General features: G+C 39.5%; 1 protein-coding gene across 5 annotated transcripts in view; it reads left to right on the top strand.

Annotated features, from left to right (window-relative positions):
• The window catches only part of HELZ (helicase with zinc finger), a 206,108-nt gene that overhangs the window by 103,721 nt on the left and 81,746 nt on the right, over positions 1-20,641 (top strand). For 2 of the 5 annotated variants that reach the window (XM_006146767.3, XM_027771161.1), the window contains 3 exons: positions 3-107; positions 14,753-14,931; positions 19,213-19,331. In XM_006146767.3, the coding sequence (XP_006146829.1) occupies positions 3-107; positions 14,753-14,931; positions 19,213-19,331 (403 nt within the window). The remainder of the gene's footprint in view (positions 1-2; positions 108-14,752; positions 14,932-19,212; positions 19,332-20,641) is intronic. The other 3 variants (XM_027771164.1, XM_027771162.1, XM_027771163.1) reach the window with 2 other exon arrangements.

The following is a 20,641-nucleotide window of genomic DNA, read 5'->3' as shown; positions in this document are numbered from 1 at the left end:
AGCAGGATTCTCATTTGCACCCATTCTAATAGTGCTGCTGATCTCTACATAAAGGATTATTTACATCCATATGTAGAAGCAGGCAATCCCCAGGCAAGACCTCTCAGGTATTTTTTTAAGGCTTATTATGTACTGTATCATACTTTATTATTCTTAAGAAAAGGTGTCTGTAAAGATTTTAGTAACTTTGGAAATACTCAAATCTTTGACTATGCATTGGCATTTGAAGGTTATGTCTTTTGAAGAAACCATTTAAATTAAGGAAAAATGTAAAAATCTTGGACCATTCACTTCTTAAACATTAAAGACATCCTTTTTTAAGTTTTGTGTGTAAAAATGTTGGTACAATTTGATTATATTTTGATATGTTCCTCTAAAAGTTAGTATGATGAAATAATATAAATATGATTAATTTAAATCAAATTAATTTCTTGAAAGTCTAGCATATTTGGCTTGGCATGGCATAGCCATCTAGTAACAATTCTTTAGGGAAATAAAATTTTGAGTGTGACCATGCAGGTAATTTTACTGAATCTACACATTAAATAAGCATGAAATATTGAAATGATTTCTGCAACAAAATGTAATTGACTGGTATTTATAACTTTTTGCTGCCATTTAAGAGACAAAGTATCAAAGAAAATTTTAAGTTGGTATAGAAAGATCCTCTCAGTATATATGGACATGAAATAAATACAGGATCGTGGGGGAATGAAAATCCTTTTCTTCAGAAAACAATAAAGAATCATTAAATAGTTGTTGATTATACCATTTACTTCATTATTATATGAATTAATGTTTAGTTTTGCCATTTTATAGACTAATATGTCATGCCCTAGGTTGTTCAAATATAATTATTGTTTACAAATTAATTTCTAACCATACTTTTGAATCATAATTCACTAACTTTTTATTCTAGTTGAGATCAGGCATGGAAAAATGAAATTATGCTATGTAATTCTTTAATAGGTATAGGCAAAGACATTTTATTGATTTTAGAATTACATTAAAAAAGGGGGAAAAAAGTGACGTTGCCCATTAACACAGGTTTGTTTGTTTGTTTTAGATTTTTGCTGTAGGACTCATGTGCTCACTAGAGAGAGATGGAGAGAGACAGTGAGAGAGACAGTGAGAAATCACCCCCCTTCCCCCCCGAGGGAATGGCCACACCTTGATCCCTTCTCCACTCTCCTAGGATTTTGGGCACTCGTGCACATGAGCCCAGTGTGATTTTCAAGCCACCCCATCCAGGACTCAAACCATGGTCAGCCATGTGGGAGTCTAGCACCTTAATCACCACCTGCTGGCTCCAACACAGATTTTTACATGGTACCTTGTTTTTACTCATGGAAGACAAAGCAGAAATAATTATTCTAAGTAGAATCCACTTGTACTTAATGAGGAAATATCACATGTATACAATTACTATAAATGAAAATCTAGTACTTATTGAAAATATATTTATTGCTAAATAGTTTGCTTCAGATTCTTCTCTCTTCATAAGTAAAAGTTGAGTGGCTGGCACTTTTGCTATGAGTGTTCTGACTTCAGTGGAGATAAGTTGTTTGTTTTGTTGGTGGTATGTATGTTGTGCTTGCACACGTTGTGTAGAAAACGTGACCATCTCAGGGGAGTTGGCAGACTTGGCTTGGACACAGTGGAGTGAAAACCCCTCATATCTTGGTCGAGTTCATATTAGTCACTTGACATTCGGGGCAGTAGAGCTGTGGTTGATAAACATTAAAATCCATCATTCAGCTAGGTTTTATTTAGCTTTTTCCATGTAAAGTTAGTTTTTGGAGGTTATAATCTATTATGTAGAGCATCTAAAGATACAGAATAAGAAGTTATGTTCCAGCAGGGTATGTGTGTAGGTATAGTGGCATAAATACAGAATTTTGCTTGCAAGCAGAAAAGTCTCACCTCTCCATAGGTCTTAAGAGTGTTTCAATCTAACATGCAAAAATATTTAAACATTTTCAAATGCAAGTTTCATGTTCTTTCTAACTACATTTTAGTAAAGGGAATAAAATAAGAAAAAGTCTGACTTACCCAAATATTTTCTTTACGTAAGCCCTACATGGTCACCATCGTTTTCTCTTTGGGAAAGCTGTTAACTGGCCAGTGTGTTGAATTGTTAAGATCTGTTAGCATCACCTCTTACTACATGAACTCAAATGAATTTGAATTTTCCTAGTGGACAGCAGATGTGAGTGGTATGGAAGATGGAATAGGGGTTAGAATGACCGAGCGTTCCGGGAGATGAGCTTTGTCTGCATGACCTGGGCTGCAGGGGGAGGAACACAAGGGCACTGAGTGTCTGCACATGTCCATGAAGAAGGCGTGGGGGAAGGCTGCCAGGACTCAGCCATTGTCACGGTGTCTTCTAGACTGGGCCCTGGAAAATGGGGTAGTGTAAAAATAGTCATTAAACATTAAATAGTAAATACATTTAAATGTACATACTTATTAAAATTTATAGAAGTATGTTAATTGTCAAGGGTTGAACTTTGCTTAAAAATTTGGGATGAAGATTTTACCATAGCATGGCATCACCGTGCCCTCCGGGGAGGAAGGTTTTACAAACCATTTTAGTTCTTTTTTTTTTTTTTAATGAATTACTTATTTAATTTTATTTATTATTATTGTTATTATTATTTTAGAAATTTGATCTGAGAGAGACAGCATGAGAAAGGGAAAGTGAGAAAGCAAGCCGTGACATCTGGTACTCGAACTGTGATCAGCCTTGTGGGAGTACAGTACCTTTACCACCATGTCACCACACCTTTTAAATTGTGTTTAATTTCAGTTTTTATTTTGTCATTAGAATTAGGAGGTTTAAAATGGAATATAGAGGGCAAAGCAGTTTTTCTCTGGGTATGGTTCTGAAGATCAGGATCCAGTTCTAGCCAAATTAAGCCTTTCTGAGTAGAGGTCATCTCTGGAGGAGGTGTGCATTTACTGCTTTGTGGACACATTGAAGGCATTCGTTGTTTTAGATAGGTCCTTAGAGAAACAGATTTTCTTCTGGGGTCATGTCTTTCTGATTCTTAATATCTTAAGTAATAACATTTTTGGGAACTGTTTATTTAAATTGCCAGAGAGTGCCTATGCTCTCCAGAGAAAGAGAGAGGAAGAAAGCACCCCTTAGTGGAGCATGGTTATGCTGCAGTCCCTTCTCCATTTCTCTGTCTTCTCAGGATTTTGAGTGAACTTGTAAAAATGTACCCTGCATGTTTTTTTTCTAGTCCTCAGGGCTGGGATTTGAACTGTAGTCAACCATGTGGGATCCAGCTCCTTTAACCACTAAGCTGTGGGGCCAACCCAAGGGATAGTTTATTGCATATGAATTGAATGCATGAATAAATTTTCACTGAATTAAAACGATACAATATGAAAGACTATAACCTATTTTAAGAATCATTATAATTCACATGGGGTACGTGGATTGGTTTGTTTCTAGACAATACATAAATCAATTGAAGTCATTTATATTTTATATTTTGTTCTTAAAAGTGTCATTTGTCAGTATCAATTTTCCTATTTTGAAAAGTTTTAAATGTTTTTTTTTTTTTGGAGAGGTTTTCGCTATAGGGTGCGTGCGCTTGCCAGACAGACAGAGACAGACAGAGAGACAGAAAGTGAGAAATCACCCCCCAGGGGGTATGGCCATGCTGCAATCCCTTCTCCTCTGTTCTCCTCTTGGGATCTTGGGCACACATGCACACGCGCCCGGCATGAGTTTTAAGCCACCGGGTCCGGGACGTGAACCGTAGTCAACTACGTGGGAGTCCAGCGACATAGCCATTACGCTAACTGCTGGTCACTAAATGTGTTTTTAAATAATCTTATAGACAGTCTTTACCTTAATATTACACAAAATGAAAGTACAGATAAAATTTCAATCTTTTTTTTAAAAGAGAGGTTTTTGCTATAAGATATGTGCACTTGCTGGAGTGACAGAGACAGAGAGATACAAAGTGATAAATCATCCCCCAGGAGGAATGGCCACGCCACAATCCCTTCTCCTGTTCTTGTGATTTTGGGCATGTATGCACATGCACCCAATGTGTGTTTTATGCCATGGGCCTGGGACTCAAATCATGGTTGACTGGGAGTCCAGCAACATAACATTACACCATCTGCTGGTCGTAAAATTTCAATCTTTTAAGGTCAGCACTAGAATAGTAAGTATATTGTTAAGAAAATAGTTCAAATGATCAAGCTTTGTAGTCCTTTACTAAGTTTCTTTCTTCTCTGAGTGAGAAAGACACACAGACATATACAGATGCATACTTAATAGAGTTCTCAGCCCATCCCAGCACCCCAAAATAATTGTCACTAGCAAGATTTTTTTTCTTAAGAAATATTTGATTTTATTTATAATCATCATTTTTTACTTTTAAAAGTATGAAAGAACTCACTTTAAACCCTAAACATGCTTAAAATTTCTGTAACTTTTAAAAGCGGTATCAGTTACTTTGAACAAGTTTATAGTCTTATCATAATAATGTTTGCTTTTTTTTTTTTTTTAAGAGAGAGATCTTTGCTATAGAGCATGTATGCTCCCTGGAGACACAGAGAGATACAAAGGCACAGAAAGTGAGAATTCATGGTTGTGGCCACGCCAGAGTCCCTTCTCCTCCATTCTCTCAAGATTTTGGGCATGCACACACGCGTCTGGGATGAGTTTCAAGCCTCTGGGTTCAGAATTTGAACTATAGTCAGTCATGTGGGAGTCCAGCGATATAGCCATTATGCCATCTGCTGGTCCCAGTAATTTTTTTTTAAGAAAGAATGTGTTTAATTTTATTATTGTTATTATTTAAATTTGCTATAGAACACACTCACTAGAGAGAGAGAAAGAAAGAGAAGGAGAGAGAAAGAGAGGGGAAGTGAGAAAGCAAGCCGTCAGTCTGGGACTCAAACCATGGCTGACCATGTAAGATTCCAGTGCCTTAACCACCATGATACCTGCTGGCCCCCATAGTAATATTTTAAAATGATAGTACTTTCTTCAACTTCAGTTTATATTGAGACTTTTCTTAAATGTGTTTTTTTTGCTTGCTTGAAGAAAGGAAAAAATCCCTATAATTTGTTTTAATTGTTTTCATGGAGGGTTAGAACAGCTTTCGATCCTGAGATTCGTGTTTGTGCATTTTACATTTGAGCTGCCTTTGCAGTTCCTTGAGGAGACAGTTATCAAGTAAGCAACTGGCTCTGCATCCCGGGAGCCCAGAGGTGAGGTCATGGCCGGAGAGAGGAGACGTGTGAGTCATGGGGCGTCGGTGATGACCGAAGCCCTGGCACAGCTGAGATTGGCAGGGGACGAGGACAGAACTTGAGAGGCAGGAGCTGAAGATGAAGGCAGGCAGAGAAAGGGTGAGTCACAAAGTGAGGGGACAGGCTCCAGTGGGAGCAGCTGAAGTTGGAGTAGTAAGTGAAGTAACTCGATGAGCCTGTGAAATGTCCCTGTGGCTCAGTGACAAGGAAGTTGTGTCCCTCGACTGGATGGGCAGAGCCATGTGTGCTGAGCAGAGTGAGGAGTGGTCACTGAATGGAGGGCAGTGTGGACAGCACCTCCGAGCAGCCTGGCCATGAAGAGAGGCTGAGCAGTGGTTTGGGAGAATTCGAAGTGAACGTTCTTTTTATGTGGGAGAAACCAGAGAATTTTAATTTTAAATAGCTATCAAGGGCTGGAAGTTGGCGCTGTGATTAAGGTGCTGGACTCCCACAAGGCTGACTGGTTTGAGTCCCAGATCTGGTGGCTTGCTTTTTCACTTTCCCTCTCTCTCTCTCTCTCTGTCTCTCATGGGTCAAATTAAAAAAAAGAAAAAGATGATGAATAAAATTTAAAAATAATTCTTTTCAAAAAGCCATCAATATGGGACCAGCAGATAGTGTAATGGTTCGCTGTTGGGCTCGGATGTGGTTGACAGCGGTTCGAGTCCTGGACCCAGTGACTTGAAACTCATGCCTTGTGTGTGTGTGTGCATGCTCAAAATCCTGAGGAAAGAATGAAGTAGAAGGGACTGCGGCATGGCCATCCCCTCTGGGGGATGATCTCTTGCTTTCTGTTTCTCTGTCTTCCTCTGTCTCTCCAGCAAGTACATGCGCCCTATAGCAAAAATCTCTCTCAGAAAATAAAAGCCATCAATAAGTGAGAGGTTAATTTAAATACCGACAGCTTTGTGTTTGTTTGCTATAGGACATGTCTGCTCACTGGAGAGAGACAGAGAAATAGGGAAGGATGGAAAGTGAGACCTCACCCCCTGAGGTGGGGATGGCCACACCACAGTGCTTTCTCTCCATTCTCCTTTTAGGGGCTCTGAGCACAAAGGCACATGTGTCTGAAGTGGTTCTCTAGCCACCAGGTCTGGGACTCCAACTGCTGCCTCGGCCATGTGGGACCCAGCGCTCCAACTCTGACCCCTGCCGATCCTCAGTATTTGTCTCCATAATGATCCGTATAGTTAAGCAGCTTTTGTTTTAGATTAGTATTTATGTTTATTTTTTTAAAAAATCACACTGGGGACCAGCAGATGGTGTAATGGGTACTTTGCTGAACTTCCACATAGTTGATTGCAGTTCGAATCCTGGAACTGGAGGCTAAAAACTCATGCTGGGTACGTGTGCATGCGGGCCCAAGATCCTGAGAGGAGAGTGGAGGAGAAGGGGTTGCAGTGTGGCCATCCCCCATGGGGGGTGATTTCTCACTTTCTGTCTCTCCTGTGAGCCCACTGTGCCCTATAAAATCTCTAAAAAAAGAAAGTCATACTTTCACAGTATTATAAAAGATTTTAAATCACAGTATTTTAAATCCACAGCAAAATAAAGTTGTTTCTTACCTAACCAGTGTCCATGCAATGTGATTCTTAAGGGGCAAACTCTTTGAACTCTCAAAGCACACACACACACACACACACACACACACACACATAATGTATATGTGTGTGCACACATAAAAATATGTGTGTGTGTGTGTGTGTGTGTGTGTACACACATACATTTTGGATATCTGTTGACACTGTTACGGTAGCTTCACTTTTAATGTCATTGTTTAGTGTCACCATTATTATGATTCTATAAATTATTCTAACACATTCTATGCATATTTCCGTTCACATAGTACTGTGTTGTTCTAACATTAATAATCCTTTGTTTGTTTGCCTTATTTTCTTTGAACATCTAATGAGGTTCTTCTATCCTTAGTAACTATAAATACCTGTGTTCTCTAAGTTCTTCCTTAGTTTCTTAGTGCCATGCTTTTTTCGCCTGGATATTTCTCTCCTGGATTGACTTGCTCCTTCTTTCAAAACTGGTTCTTTTTAGTTGTCCTGACTCTTCTCTTTGTCATCATCTTGGGACTTTTATATTTCTTCTCTCCTGTGTTAGATCCTGTTGTCTGGGTCTTAGGTCTTTTTCTCTCATGATTTTCTGCTTGTTGCATACTGTTTTGTACACATACTTTTTAGTGTTTTTAACCTTTCTGAGAAATGTAAGAGGTATTATATTTTTTGAGCTTTTGAATATTTGAAAATGCCTTTATTATACTATCAGACTTAATGGACAGTTTAATTGCGGAAGAAAGAGAATTATAGCTTAAAAATATGACTTTATTTTTCTAGAGGATTTTTTAAAAAGAATTATTTAATTTTATTTATTCGTCATCATTATTATTTTTTAATTTGATGAGAGAGAGAAAGAGAGAGAGAGAGAGAGGGAAAGCGTGAAAGTAAGCCACCAGGTTTGACTTGAACCATAGACAGCCATGTGGGAGTCTAGTGCTTTACCCACCATGCCACCTACTGGCCCCTTTTTTTCTAGTTTTACCCTAGGGCGTGAGTGCTCTCCAGAGACAGACAGAGGGAAAGTGAGAAATCACCTCCGAGAGGGGATGGCCATGCTGCAAATCCTTTTTCTCTTGAGATTTTGGTGCCTGGCATGTTGGTTTGTTTAATAGAGAAAGGAACTCACAAAGGCCAGTGTGTCTGGGCACCACGAAAGCCAGATTGTGCTCTGCCCCAGATTGTGCTCTGCCAAAGCCCGGCTTCTAAACCAACAGTGAGAACTCAAGTCCAGGTTTTTTTTTTTTTCCCTCCCAGGTTTTAAACACTCTCTAGACTGATTTCTATTTTTATTTAGTTTTTATTTTCTTCTTATTATTTTCATACATTTAATCATTATACATCATTTGGCTTGCAAAGAGAATTTACCCAACATGAAATACACCTCAGACAAGGTGTACCACGTTATCATTACTATACACGTTATCATTAACAGGTAATAAACCATTACGGTGTCCCACGAATGTCTTGCCTATTTTTCTCCCTAATTTCCTTCCCTAGACTCTTCCCCTCTCCCACCATCCTTCTACACTGTCCCCAGGGTCCATAGCTATTTTCAATGCTTTCATGTCCTCCAATCTTTCAGTCTCTACCATAGAGTGAGGACAGTTGGTATATATTAAGTGGAAACATACAATATCTTTCTTTCATAGCTTGGCTTACTTCACTCAGCAATAAATCTTCCATATTCAACCACTTTCTATCAAATGCCAGTTTTTTTTTTTTTTTTTTGTTTTTTTTTTTTTTTTTTTTTAAGTCACAGTGGATAGAGTGGAGTCTATGCGCCACACTTTTTCGATCCATTCATCTGCTTCTGGACATTTGGGTTGGTTCCATGTCTTAGCAATGGTAAATAATGCTGCAATAAACATTGATGTGCAAGTGCTTTTCTGACTCAGCATTCTCCTGTCCTTTGAGTAGATACCCAGGAGTGGAATTCCTGGATCATATGGTAGTTTTATCTGTAGGTCTAGGAACCTCCATATTGTTTCCCACAGTGGCTGGACCAATTTACATTCCCACCCACAGTGTAGGAGAGTTCCCCTTTAACCATAACCCCGCGAACACTTACCATTTTTTGTATTTTTAATCTTCGCCATTCTGACAAGGGTTAAGTGGTATCTCATTGTGGTTTTAATCTGCATCTCCCTTATGATGAGGGATGTTGAGCATGTCTTCATATGCTTTTTGACTGTATGGCTTCCTTAGAAAGTTTTTTTTTTTTTTTGCTAAGCTCATTTTCTCATCTTTTAATTGGGTTAATCTTTTGTTTTTCAGGTAAGCCCCTTGAGTTCCCTGTGTATTCTTGCTATCAGGCCCTTATCTGAAGCATAGTTTATAAAAATATTCTCCCATTCCGAGGGTTATCGATTCATACTATTACTGTGTCCTTGACTGTGAAGAAACTTCTTAATTTGATGCAATTCCACTTTTCTATTTTGGGAATAATTGCCTGTGCTTTGGGGGCCTTACTTAAGAAGTCTTTGCCTATCCTAATGTCTCCCAGAGTTTCTCCTGTGTTTCCCACCAGTAGTTTTATAGGTTGCCGTCTTAGGTTTAGAGCTTTGATCCACTCTGAGTTGATTTTTGTTAATAGTGAAAGATGGAAATCCAGTTTCATCTTTCTGTAGGTGGATACCCAGTTTTGGGGGTTATTTCTGGGATCTCTATTCTATTCCATTGGTCCACCTGTCTGCTTTTGTGCTAATACCATGCTGTTTTGATTATCACAGCTTTATAATATATCTAAGGGTCAGGGAGTGAGATGCCACCTATTCCACTCTTCTTGCACAGGATTGCTTTGGCAATTCAGGGTGTTTATGATTCCAGACAAATTCTATGATAGTCTTTTCTAGATCTGTGAAGAATGTCTCTGGTAATTTGATTGGAATTGCGTTAAATATGCCTGGTATGTTTTTTAAGCTGCCGGGTCTGGGATGTGAACTAAGCAGTTGGCCATGTGGGGTCCAGCACCTTAACTACCACACTCCCTGCTGATCCCTGAAAATATGGCTGGCTATTAACTGTGTAGTTTTTCATTAGTATTTGCTTACTAATAAATTAAACATTTAGACAGGTAGGCCAATATCAGTAGTCATTAGGATTTATTTAATGATTAACTTTCATGTGTCTAGAGATGTTGTGTGAGCCAGTGCCTACCTTCTGAAGAAAGTAATCCAACATAGAGTATGGCCGAGAGGTTGTAATTCTTTTAACAAGTATAGATTATCTTTGTTTTGTAAATTTTATCCCACACCAAATACCACTTTCAAGTGTGGTCTTGAATGAAAAATGGAAAAATGAACTCATTTCTAGTTTGGCTTAAGAATTAAAAAAAAGTCTTGATATGATTTTTAGTAAAAAAATAGCTACCAACTTGATGCTTTTCTTATTTAAGAAATTAATATTTAGGGACTAGCAGTTGGCAGAATGGCTATGTCACTGGACTCCCATGTGGTCGACTGCAGTTTGAGTCCCGGGCCTGGTGGCTTAAATCTCGTGCCGGGTGTGTGTGCGTACATGTCCAAGATCCCAAGAGGAGAATGGAGGAGAAGGGATTGTGACATGGCTATTCCCCCTAGGGAGTGATTTCTCGCTTCTGTCTCTGTCTTTCTCTGTCTTTGTGGCAAGTTCACACACCTTATTGCAAAAACCTCCCCCCCGCCCCCCCAAAAAAGAAATGAATAAAACCAACTCCTAGTTGCAGTTTGCAAGATTTAATAGTATAATTCCAATATCTAAGGAAAAAAAGAAACAAAGTTATGTAATAATTATTTCAGATAGTAAAAACAGTTACTCCTTTAAAAATAATTTTTTTTTTTTTGCTTCTGAAAATAGTTTAAGATAGTTACAGTCAAATGTACAGACACGGGGCTGGCAGGTGGCATGGACTCTCACATAGCAAGTCGCTGGACTCTCACATAGCTGACCACGGCTCGAGTCCTGGACCTGGTGGCTTGCTTTCTCAAGTTCCCTCTCTATCCCTCGCTCTGTCCCTCTCTGGTCAAATTAAAATAAATAGTTAAATAAAATAATTCTAAAAAAAATGTACAAAGGCCTATATAATACCATTAACATAAGAGCAAAACAGGAGTCCATTAACAAATGGTGGCTCACTGAAAAAAGGAGATTATTAGTGAAATTTTAAACTAACTGAAGATATTCTAATTAAGTACCAGATTTTGCTGTAATGCTTTGGAAGCTGAGTACAAAATGTCCTTTTGTTCCATGTGATTACTTATTAAATAAGATGTTTCTCAGGATGTATACTTGTGGATGCAGACACTGGACCTTTCGCGCTATTGCTTGGATGATGTGACATGATCTTACATGCTTGATTTGTGTAATGTACATGGACTGTGAACTGGGTGTTTGGAAATGCTGGAGTTAGTTTCAGTTTTGCTGTGGGTGAAGGAAAATGGGCGATGGCTATTTGTTGGTGTCAGACCTTGGCACAGAATAAATGTGTTGTTTTATCATTTGTTTGAGAAGTTGAATAATTATTTGTAAATAAGAAATGAGACTCAGAGAGGATAAGAACACCAATCTGAATTCTGGCCATGAATGCTTTGGGCTTCAGTTTTCTCAATTTAATAAAAGAGTAAAAGTGATGAAAATAACCAGCTGGTAATCTCTGTGATTTCACCAAAGGAGCAATCAAAAAAGAAGGTCCACTATTTCCCTTCAGCATATCTGCTGTCCGACTCGGCTGCCGAGTGACTACTTTTCCTGCCGTTCCGCGTCCCTGCTCCTTTCTAAGGCCTACTTCTCCACTTGTGAGTGAGCTCTGACCCTTCTCTCCCTCTGCAGTTTCTCCCCCGCATCCTTTCCTCTGTAGGGCATACAGCTATATTCTGTTTACCGTTTAAAACAGAACCAAACCCAGGTCATCTCGACCCCATCTGCATTCCTCTCAGCAAACTTCCCTAAGCAGTTGTCTATACTCCCTGGCCTGCCTCCTCTCTTCTCTTTTCCCCTCTTGAGCTCAAGCTAGTCAGATTTTCGTTTCTACTTTCACTCTGAAACCATCATGTTGAGGTCACCAGCGGTCTTCTTGTTTCTGTCTTGTGGTCAGTCCTTAATTTACTCAGTCTCTTGGTAGCATTTGACCCTTATTCTCCTCTATCTCTGTCCCTCTCTTTTTTCTAATTGCCAGAACGGGTGTGTGTTCTCCAGACAGAGAGACAGGACAGAGACGGGGGAGAGGGAGAAAGCACTCCTCAGTGGGATGTGATCACACCACAGTCCTTTCTCTCCATTCCTCCATCCTGTCAGCATTTGGGGTATGTACACACACACACATCTAGTGTGTTTTTCATGTAATTGGGGCATGGATTCAAATTATGGTCTGCCCCTCTTCTTTTTTTTTTTTTTTTTTTTTGAGAGATTTTTGCTATAGGGCACATGCGCTCGCCAGAAAGACAGAGACAGACAGAGAGACAGAAAGGGAGAAGTCACCCCCCAGGTGGGATGGCCACACCATAACCCTTTCTCCATCATTCTTCTCTCGGAATCTTGGGCACACACGCACCCGCCCGGCGTGAGTTTAAGCCGCCGAGTCCGGGACTCGAACCATGGTCGACTACATGGGAGTCCAGTGACAGAGCCATTATGCTAACTGCTGATCCCGCCTCTCCTCTTTTTTTTAAAGAATTATTTAACTATTGATTTATTTAAATTTGACTATGGAGGGACAGATTGAGAGAAAGAGAGAGAGAGAGAGAATGAGAGCTGCCAGGTCCAGGACTTGAACCACTGTTGGCCACTGTTGGCCATGTGGGAGTCCAGCACCCTTAACCACCACACCTGCTGACCCCTGGTCTGGCTCCCTATAACCATTAGGTCACTGGAGCACTTTGTTTTGCTCCATCTCCACATGCTTTCTTAAGCTCTTCTATTTTTAATGGCTTCTCCTTCGCAGTCACTTTTACTGTATACCTCTCCTTTTCCTACCTCAGTGTTGGGAGAGGCCCATCAGTCATTCTTCCTTTTGTTTCTTTTATTATCTCCTTTTATTCTCCAGGTGATCTCATCTAATCTCACAGTTTGGTAACATCCCAGTTGTATAGCTCTTGATGCAGGCATTCCTCTGAACTCTAAACTTACATATCACCCTGCCTGCTAGGTATTTCTCCACTTGGATGTCTGCTGAATACGTCCAAAACCAAACTCTCAACTCCTAGCCCAGATGTGTTCCTCTCTCACTTTGTAAACACTATGGCCATTCATCCAGCTTCCAAGGCATGGAATCATCTTTTCTCTTAAATTCTACATCTCCATTTCTCCATCAGTGAAGTCTGTTGGCATTACTCTCAGAATGTCTAGTGTCTCCGACCATTTTCGTATCTCTGCTACTATCACCCCCGCCCTAGCTACCATCTTTTGTCCAGGTCTTTGCAGTAGCCTCCTGCTAGCTATGCTTCTGCCCCCTGCCCTCACCTCCAGCCCACTCAGTGGTGTGGCACCAACCTGTAGGGTCATGAGAGCCGATCATGTTCATGTCTTCTCAAGTTCATATTCAGTGACATCCTGCTGGTAGCTTGAAATCAGCCATCGTAATAGTTTTTAATACCACAGAAATCAGCAAGCACTACATATCAGGCTCCTCTCCCAGAGCTAGCTGTTAAATATTTGCCAACCCACTCAGAGAAACAGAGTGGTCCTTTAGTAATACCTATCATGTTGTGTGACCACCCCTTCGAACTCTGATGGCTTTTCATTAAACTCAGAGTAAATCCAGAGTGTTTATGATTGTTCATAAGCCCTGTGTGATTTGCCTTTGTGCCAGAGTTCAGTAGACACCCAGATCTTTGTTGTTTGGGTGGGTTAGAAGTGAGTCGTTTCTGTATTACTTTAGTAATCTTTTGCACTGAGGCGTATTGCTAATTTTTTGATTCATGGAAGAGATGCACATTCTTTCTTTCTTTAGAGAGATTTTTGCTATAGGGCACATACACTCGCCAGAGAGAAAGTGAGAAATCACCCTCCAGGGAGATGGTCATGGTGCAGTCCCTTCTCCTCCATTCTCCTCCTGGGATCTTGGGCATGCATGCACACGCACCAGGTGTGAGTTTGAAGCCACTGGATCTGGGGCTCGAACCATGGTTGGTCATGTGGGAATCCAGCGACATAACTGCTATGCCATCTGCTGGTCCCAGGATGTACTTTCTTAAGATTTCCTGATATTTTTTTAAAGAAGTATTTTATTTAACTTCATTTGTTTATTTATTATTTATTTTAATTTGACCAGAGAGGGACAGAGCAAGAGCTAGTGAGAGAGAGAAAGTGAGAAAGCAAGCTGCCAGGTCTGGGGCTTGAACTGCAGTCAGCCATGTGGGAGTCCAACAACCTTAACCACCACACCGCCTATAGGACCCAGATTTTCTGTTTAAAATTGAAGTTTATTTTTATATTTGTAGAACCTCAGAAGTCTATTTAAATATATATGTAAAATATATCCTAAAATTAAATGCAAATAACTTTTGAATTTTTGTTATAAGTATGCAGCTTACTTTTTTGTTAACAATTAAAATAGGAATTTAGTATTTTTTGTAGGACTGTTGTAGAAAAAAGCAATTCTAGAATAGCAATGTTTTGAACTTTTAAAGCTATAATGTTTATAACTTTTCTTGTAAGATTAATCTGAACAGTTTAAAATAATTAGGTAGTCATTTTGTTTTAGTGTGTATACTTGCTGAATTTTTTTTTTTTTTTTTTGATGAGGAGAGGTCACAGTGGATATAGGGGAAGTTGTATGTTAAATTCTAATACTTTGCAGTGTTAATGGTTGTCTGATTTATTTGTTAATGTCCAGATACAGTCTTAAAGTAACTGTCAATATTTTAGTGATCAGATACTGCTAAGATGTTAATAATGTAAATTGGAAACATTATCTTCTTTTATAGGGTATATTTCAGAAATCGCTGGGTAAAGACTGTCCACCCAGTCGTGCATCAGTACTGTTTGATCTCAAGCGCACATTCCACCTTTCAGATGCCACAGAAAGAAGATATTCTGAAACATCGAGTGGTGGTCGTTACGCTGAATACTTCCCAGTACCTCTGTCAGTTGGACCTTGAACCTGGTATGACATGGACAAGGAGTCTCACAGGTGTAGGGCTCACGCATTCAGTTTAGACCGGGGTTGGTAACGCTAGCCTGTGGGCCAAGTCTGGCTCCCTGCTCATTCTCATAAATTTTTATCACATCGAATATAGACATGCTGATTTATTTAATAGCATTTATTGTCTGAATGCTTGTGTGCTACAACGGCTGAGTTGAGTAGTGGCAGATTATATGTCACAGAGAACCTAAGATGCGTACTGTTTGAGCCCAGCTGTGGTGTTCCTTGCTAAGATGCTGTGCTTTGCAGGCTGGGGCCACATGGGAAGCCTTTGTTCAATTTCCAATCCAACCCAGGGGCTGGGTGCTCTGCTATAATCTCATCGACTCAGGAGACTGAGGCAGGAGGAGCAGGAGCTCCAGGTTGGCCTGAGCCACTGTTTAAAGAGAGCTGGGTGTGGCGGCACGTGCCTGTGGTCTCAGCTACTGGGAAGGCTGAGGTGGGAGAGTGGCAATAGCAAGATTCTGTCTAACCACACACACACGGTTTTGCCCGTCACTGAAAATAATTTGCTGACCCTTAGTTTAGGCATTTTAATGACCATTGTCTAATCGGTCAGGTGATATTTATTATTGATCATGCGAAGAATTTAACTTTGAACAGTTGGTGCTTTTTTAGTTTTCTTCAGTTTTTGTCTTAACACGCCTTAGAAACAACAATTACGATAGTATTCCTTCAACAACCTAGTAATACTATATTAGTATCACTACCAGAACAATGTAAAAACCAAATGATACTATACGAAGTACAGATATAAAATGACAAATAGTTGTTCTGATGAATATTGCAGGACTTAACTGTGAGGAAAGCAGTATCACTTTAAAGCAGATGCTTGGGAAGGATATTCATCTGTTACTGCCATATTATAATTGTGGACACAGCTCAACAGTTTGTTGCTGTCTCCTTTTGAAATTGCTCTCAGAGCCAGTGACAAATTCGTTTGAACATCCAAGTCCCTGGAAGGTAGAGACTGTTCTCTTCACCTTGTATTCCTGAGGCCTAGCCCAGGGACAGACACCTGAAGGTCTAAACTTCTGTTTATCTTAAATAAAGGAATGGCGGCCAATTTTTATTTTTTTGAGGGTAAATTTAAATTTAGAAAGGCTTCAAAATCTTTCTGAGACACGTCTGATGAATAAGGTAGATGATCAAACTGAGCAATACCAAACGGGAAATAAAAAGACGTGCCTCTCATGTAATGAGATTTATTTTCCTGTGCTCATAGCACAGAGCTGGCTAGTGAGGGCAGTTCCAAAAGCAGAGTTTCAGAATATTTTTAACAGTGCCATCATCACTGGAATGAGTTATATTTCATCTCAAGTGACTTCTTTGAATGGAACAACACCTATTTTGAAACGCAAATTTTGGTATGTTTATTTAACGATCAATCTTGAGGCCAGCAAATGCCATAGTAGTTAAGGCACTGGATTCCCATGTGGTCAACTGTGTTTCGAATCCTGGACCTGGTGGCTTGAAACTCAAGCTGGGAGTGTGTGCGCATGCCTGTGTGTACCCAAGATCCCAGGAGGAGAAAGGAGAAGGGATTGTGGCATGGCCATTCCCCCTGAAGGGTGACCTGGGGGTGATTTCTCACTTTCCCTCTCCCTACAACCAACCCCTCTAGCTCACATGCCCTAAGGCAAAAACCCTTTAAAAAAGTTTCATTACTTGATGATTATGTTCTGCATATTTGCCATTTAGATTATAAAACCCAAACCTCCACAAACTCTTTTGTGAGAAAGAGTAAAGAATGGCTTTGAAGAGCTAGAGTGTAGAATAAATAGCCTTTCTGGAAGTCGAGTAGGTCCTTTGTTTGGATGTTGCTTATACTTTATTCCATTTAATTGTCATATCCACCCTGTGGAGGGTTATTTTACAGATAAGGAAACCAAGACTCATGCTAAGTCAGTTTGATTAATTTAGGTTACCTTTTCTAGCTTAAGCAATAGTCATAACAATTTCACAATTTATCCATTTCCTGATGAAAGCCTAGCTCTATTTAATTAAAATTTTATCTAATAAAACCAGATTTTTTCCACTAGTCTCTGTTTTTTCATTTGCTCCTTATGTTTATATAGTCATTTCCCTTAATTAGTCTTGTAGAATGAAAGCACAGATTCTCTTCAACAGGGAGGAAAATGCACATGTCTTTTATCATCCTTGGGCCACTGTCAGTGCTTAGGAGATAGTCATTTGACAGTCTGACTGTCAGCCAGAGCCATCTGTTGGATGGATGACAGTGGTTAGTACTGCCAGTCAGTACCATTTAGAAAGTTTCCCACCTGAAAACAAGTCTTATAAGAAAATCGTATTCACAGGTTGTTTGGAACTTACTGATATTCATAGAAATAGGGGTAGGTTTCTAAGCCAGCTAGAAGGCTGATGAACCAGTAATGTCTGAAGAGTTTTGGAACTTTCCATTCTGTTTAGAAACTGCTTTGTTTTGGTTGCTATAATAATAGAGAGCCCCTCCACACTACCCTGGAGAAAGGCAGTGGGGGAGCAGGGCCCTCTTACCTGTGTACACTGAGACACCAGGAGGTTTGTCCTCTTCCCCCTTTCCTGCGCACAGAACTTGCACGTGCCGTAGTGTGCGTGGCAGCACCAGCCCCGACGCGGATGCCTTCTACTGTTGGTGTTTGCAGGGAGGAGAAGAAAGCAGCCCCTAACAGGGCGCAGCCATGCTGTCATCTCGTCTCCTTAACTTCTCCATCCTGTTAGCATCCTAGGCATGCACATACATGTGCCTGGCATGTTTGCCAAGCCCTTGGGGCAGGATTTGAACTGTGGCCAGCCATGTGGGATCTAACTCACCTCAACCACTAGGCCATGGGGTTGGCCTGATAATGTACATTTTTGACATTTGTTATCAGTCACTATTTTTGCAGAACAGTGATTTTTTTCTTAAAACAGAGTAGGATCTTAGACTAGAAAATATATGTATAATACATATATATATATATATATATATATATATGTACACACACATATGATAAACTCAAATAACTGAATTAGTGAATTCGCTTGTAAGATATCCTTTGTTTTCAATTAAAGTTGGATTATGTTAGATTTGGGTATAATTTTTTTTTTAAATTTTAACGTTTAATATGCATGTTTAGATTGAATTACCTTTTTCTTTTTTTAATTTATTTTTTAAAAATTTGCCAGAGGGTCTGTGCGCTCACCAGAGAGATCTAGAAAGAGAGGGAAAGTGAGAAAGCACCTTCCATGCGAGAGTGCTACACCACAGTCCCTTCTCTTCCATTTTTCCTTCCTTTTGAGATTTTGGGCACACACGTTTGGTGTGCCCAGCATGTTTTCCAAGCTTCCAGGTCTGGGACTTACACTGCACAGTTGGCCACTTGGGATCCAGTTACCTTAACTACCATACCACTGGCTGGCTTGAACTACCAATGCTGTATGTTGGTATTTTACCAAATACTTAAGGGGCTTTGGAGCTCACAGTGGTTAGATGCCTTTCTTTTGATCAAAATCTATGAGCAGGGCCAGCCCTGTGGCCTAGTGGTTAAGGAGCCAAATCTTACACAACTGATCACAGTTTGAGTCCTGGTCCTAGTGAATAGGGGCGGAATGCCAGGCACATGTGTGTGTCCAAAATCCTAATAGAAAGGAGGAATTCGAGAAAAGGGATTGCGTGCAACTGTATCCTTTTGGGTAGGTGCCCCTCACCTCTCCAGTGTCCTTGAGCTCTCTGACAATTACCAAAAAAAAGCTACTATCTTACACTTTTAAAATCTTTTCTGTATATACTAATTCAACTTTTAGTCTTTGGATTCTTAGCACCAGATAAATTTTATATCTTTTATTGAGTAAAGTAATAAGGTTATTGCTGTAATTTTACATCTTTTATTGAGTAATATAATAATGTTATCTCTAGAAAGAGAGAGTTGGAGAGAAAACAACCCTCACTGGCCATGGTCCTGCTGTAATCCTGCCTTCTCTATTGTGCCATTGCATCAGAATTGTGGGCATGCACACTCACATGCCCGTCATATTTTTCAAGCCTCTGGGGCCAAGGTTTGAACCGCGGTTGGCTGTACAATCCTATTGCCTAGTACCCAACTGCTGTGCTACAGAACTAGCCCATTAAGGGTAGGCATTAAAAGTACTCAGAACTCTTAGACTGGCTAGTGGAACTGTCCTTAGCAGCAAAGACACCAACTATTTCTGCCTTTACACTGGCTGTAATACTTTGCTGTGTTTTTCCGGTGTACTTTCTAGGGTTTTTTACGCACATTCTATTAGATGAAGCTGCCCAGGCCATGGAGTGTGAAACCATTATGCCTCTAGCGTTAGCAACTAAAAGCACTCGGATTGTGTTGGCTGGTGACCACATGCAGGTATGTGCCTCTGAGTCATCACAGTGGAAGTAACTGGTAATTATATTGTTATGTTTAATAGTCTGCTTTCTGAAACAGCCCATGAAATTGTGCCATATACCACAACTTCAGTACTTTAAATATTTCTTTACTTACAGTAGAAAATAGTGGGATTTTTGAAGAAAAATTACTGTGTCACCACTCTTTTTTTTCTTTATTTGAATAGATAATGTAGAGTAAATGAGAGTCTATCAATATTATGATTTTCATATTTATTAATTTGAAGTTCAGTTCTCTGCAGTATGAATATTTGATTCTTAATTTTTAGAAGAATTATTTTATTTAACCATTTATTTACTTATTTATTCTACCAGAGGGAGAGAGGGAAAGTGAGAAAGCAAGCTGCCAGGTCCAGGACTCAAATCGCAGTCGGCTATGTGGAAGTCCAGCGCCCTTAACCACCATGCCACCTGCCGGCCCCCTTACTGTTCTTTATCAAATAAAGTTTAAACTATTCTTATTTCAGTCTCCCAAACTCTTATCTCTAATATTTTGTTTTCCTGAAGGGTTAATTTTTTGATATCATAGCAAATAAAGAGCTTAACTAAAAATTTTAGTCAAAATTTCAAAGAATAGGTTTGAGTTTTTGCATTTAAATACCTTTATGTAAGAAAGAAAGAGGATTGTTAAGATATCTGTTTTATGAAGTTGCAGCTTGGGGTTCTTTTTCTTCTGCCATAGTTGATTAAGGGGCCAGTAGGTGGCAAGGTGGTTAAGGTACTGGACTCTCCCACATGACCAACCACGGTTTGAGTTCTGGACCTGGTGGCCTGCTTTCTCACTTTCCCTTCCTCTTTCTCTCTCTCTGTCTCTCTCTGGTGAAGTACTGTACTCTATAGTAAATTAAAATATATTAATAAGTAAAATTATATCTTTAAAATATAAAAAAGATTATGCATACATAGTATTATAGAGAATTGAATATAGAGCAGCAACTTCTGTTTTTGTTCCTTTTCCAAAAGTAGTTTGATTTTGTTCTTTAGCAGTAAAAGGCATAGCCAAGAATGTGTGTTTTTTTTGCTTTATTAGATAATTGTTACTGAAATTATTTTGTTCATTAATTTAACAAATATTTATTTAATTTTATTTGTTATTTTTTAATATGACCAGAGATAGAAAGAGGAAGAGAGAGATAGAGGGAAAGTGAGAAGCTAAGCTTCCAGGCCCAGGACTTGAACCGTGGTTGGCTTTGTGGGAGTCAAGCACCTTAACCACCATGCCACCTGCCAGCCCCTATTTTGTTCATTATTGAAAATATATATATATATATA

This window comes from Tupaia chinensis, unplaced genomic scaffold (assembly GCF_000334495.1).
Source record: "Tupaia chinensis unplaced genomic scaffold, TupChi_1.0 Scaffold000187_1, whole genome shotgun sequence".
Classification (NCBI taxonomy): Eukaryota; Metazoa; Chordata; class Mammalia; order Scandentia; family Tupaiidae; genus Tupaia; species Tupaia belangeri.
Note: the sequence above shows the minus strand (reverse complement) of the source record. Positions and strands in the feature narration are given on the sequence as shown.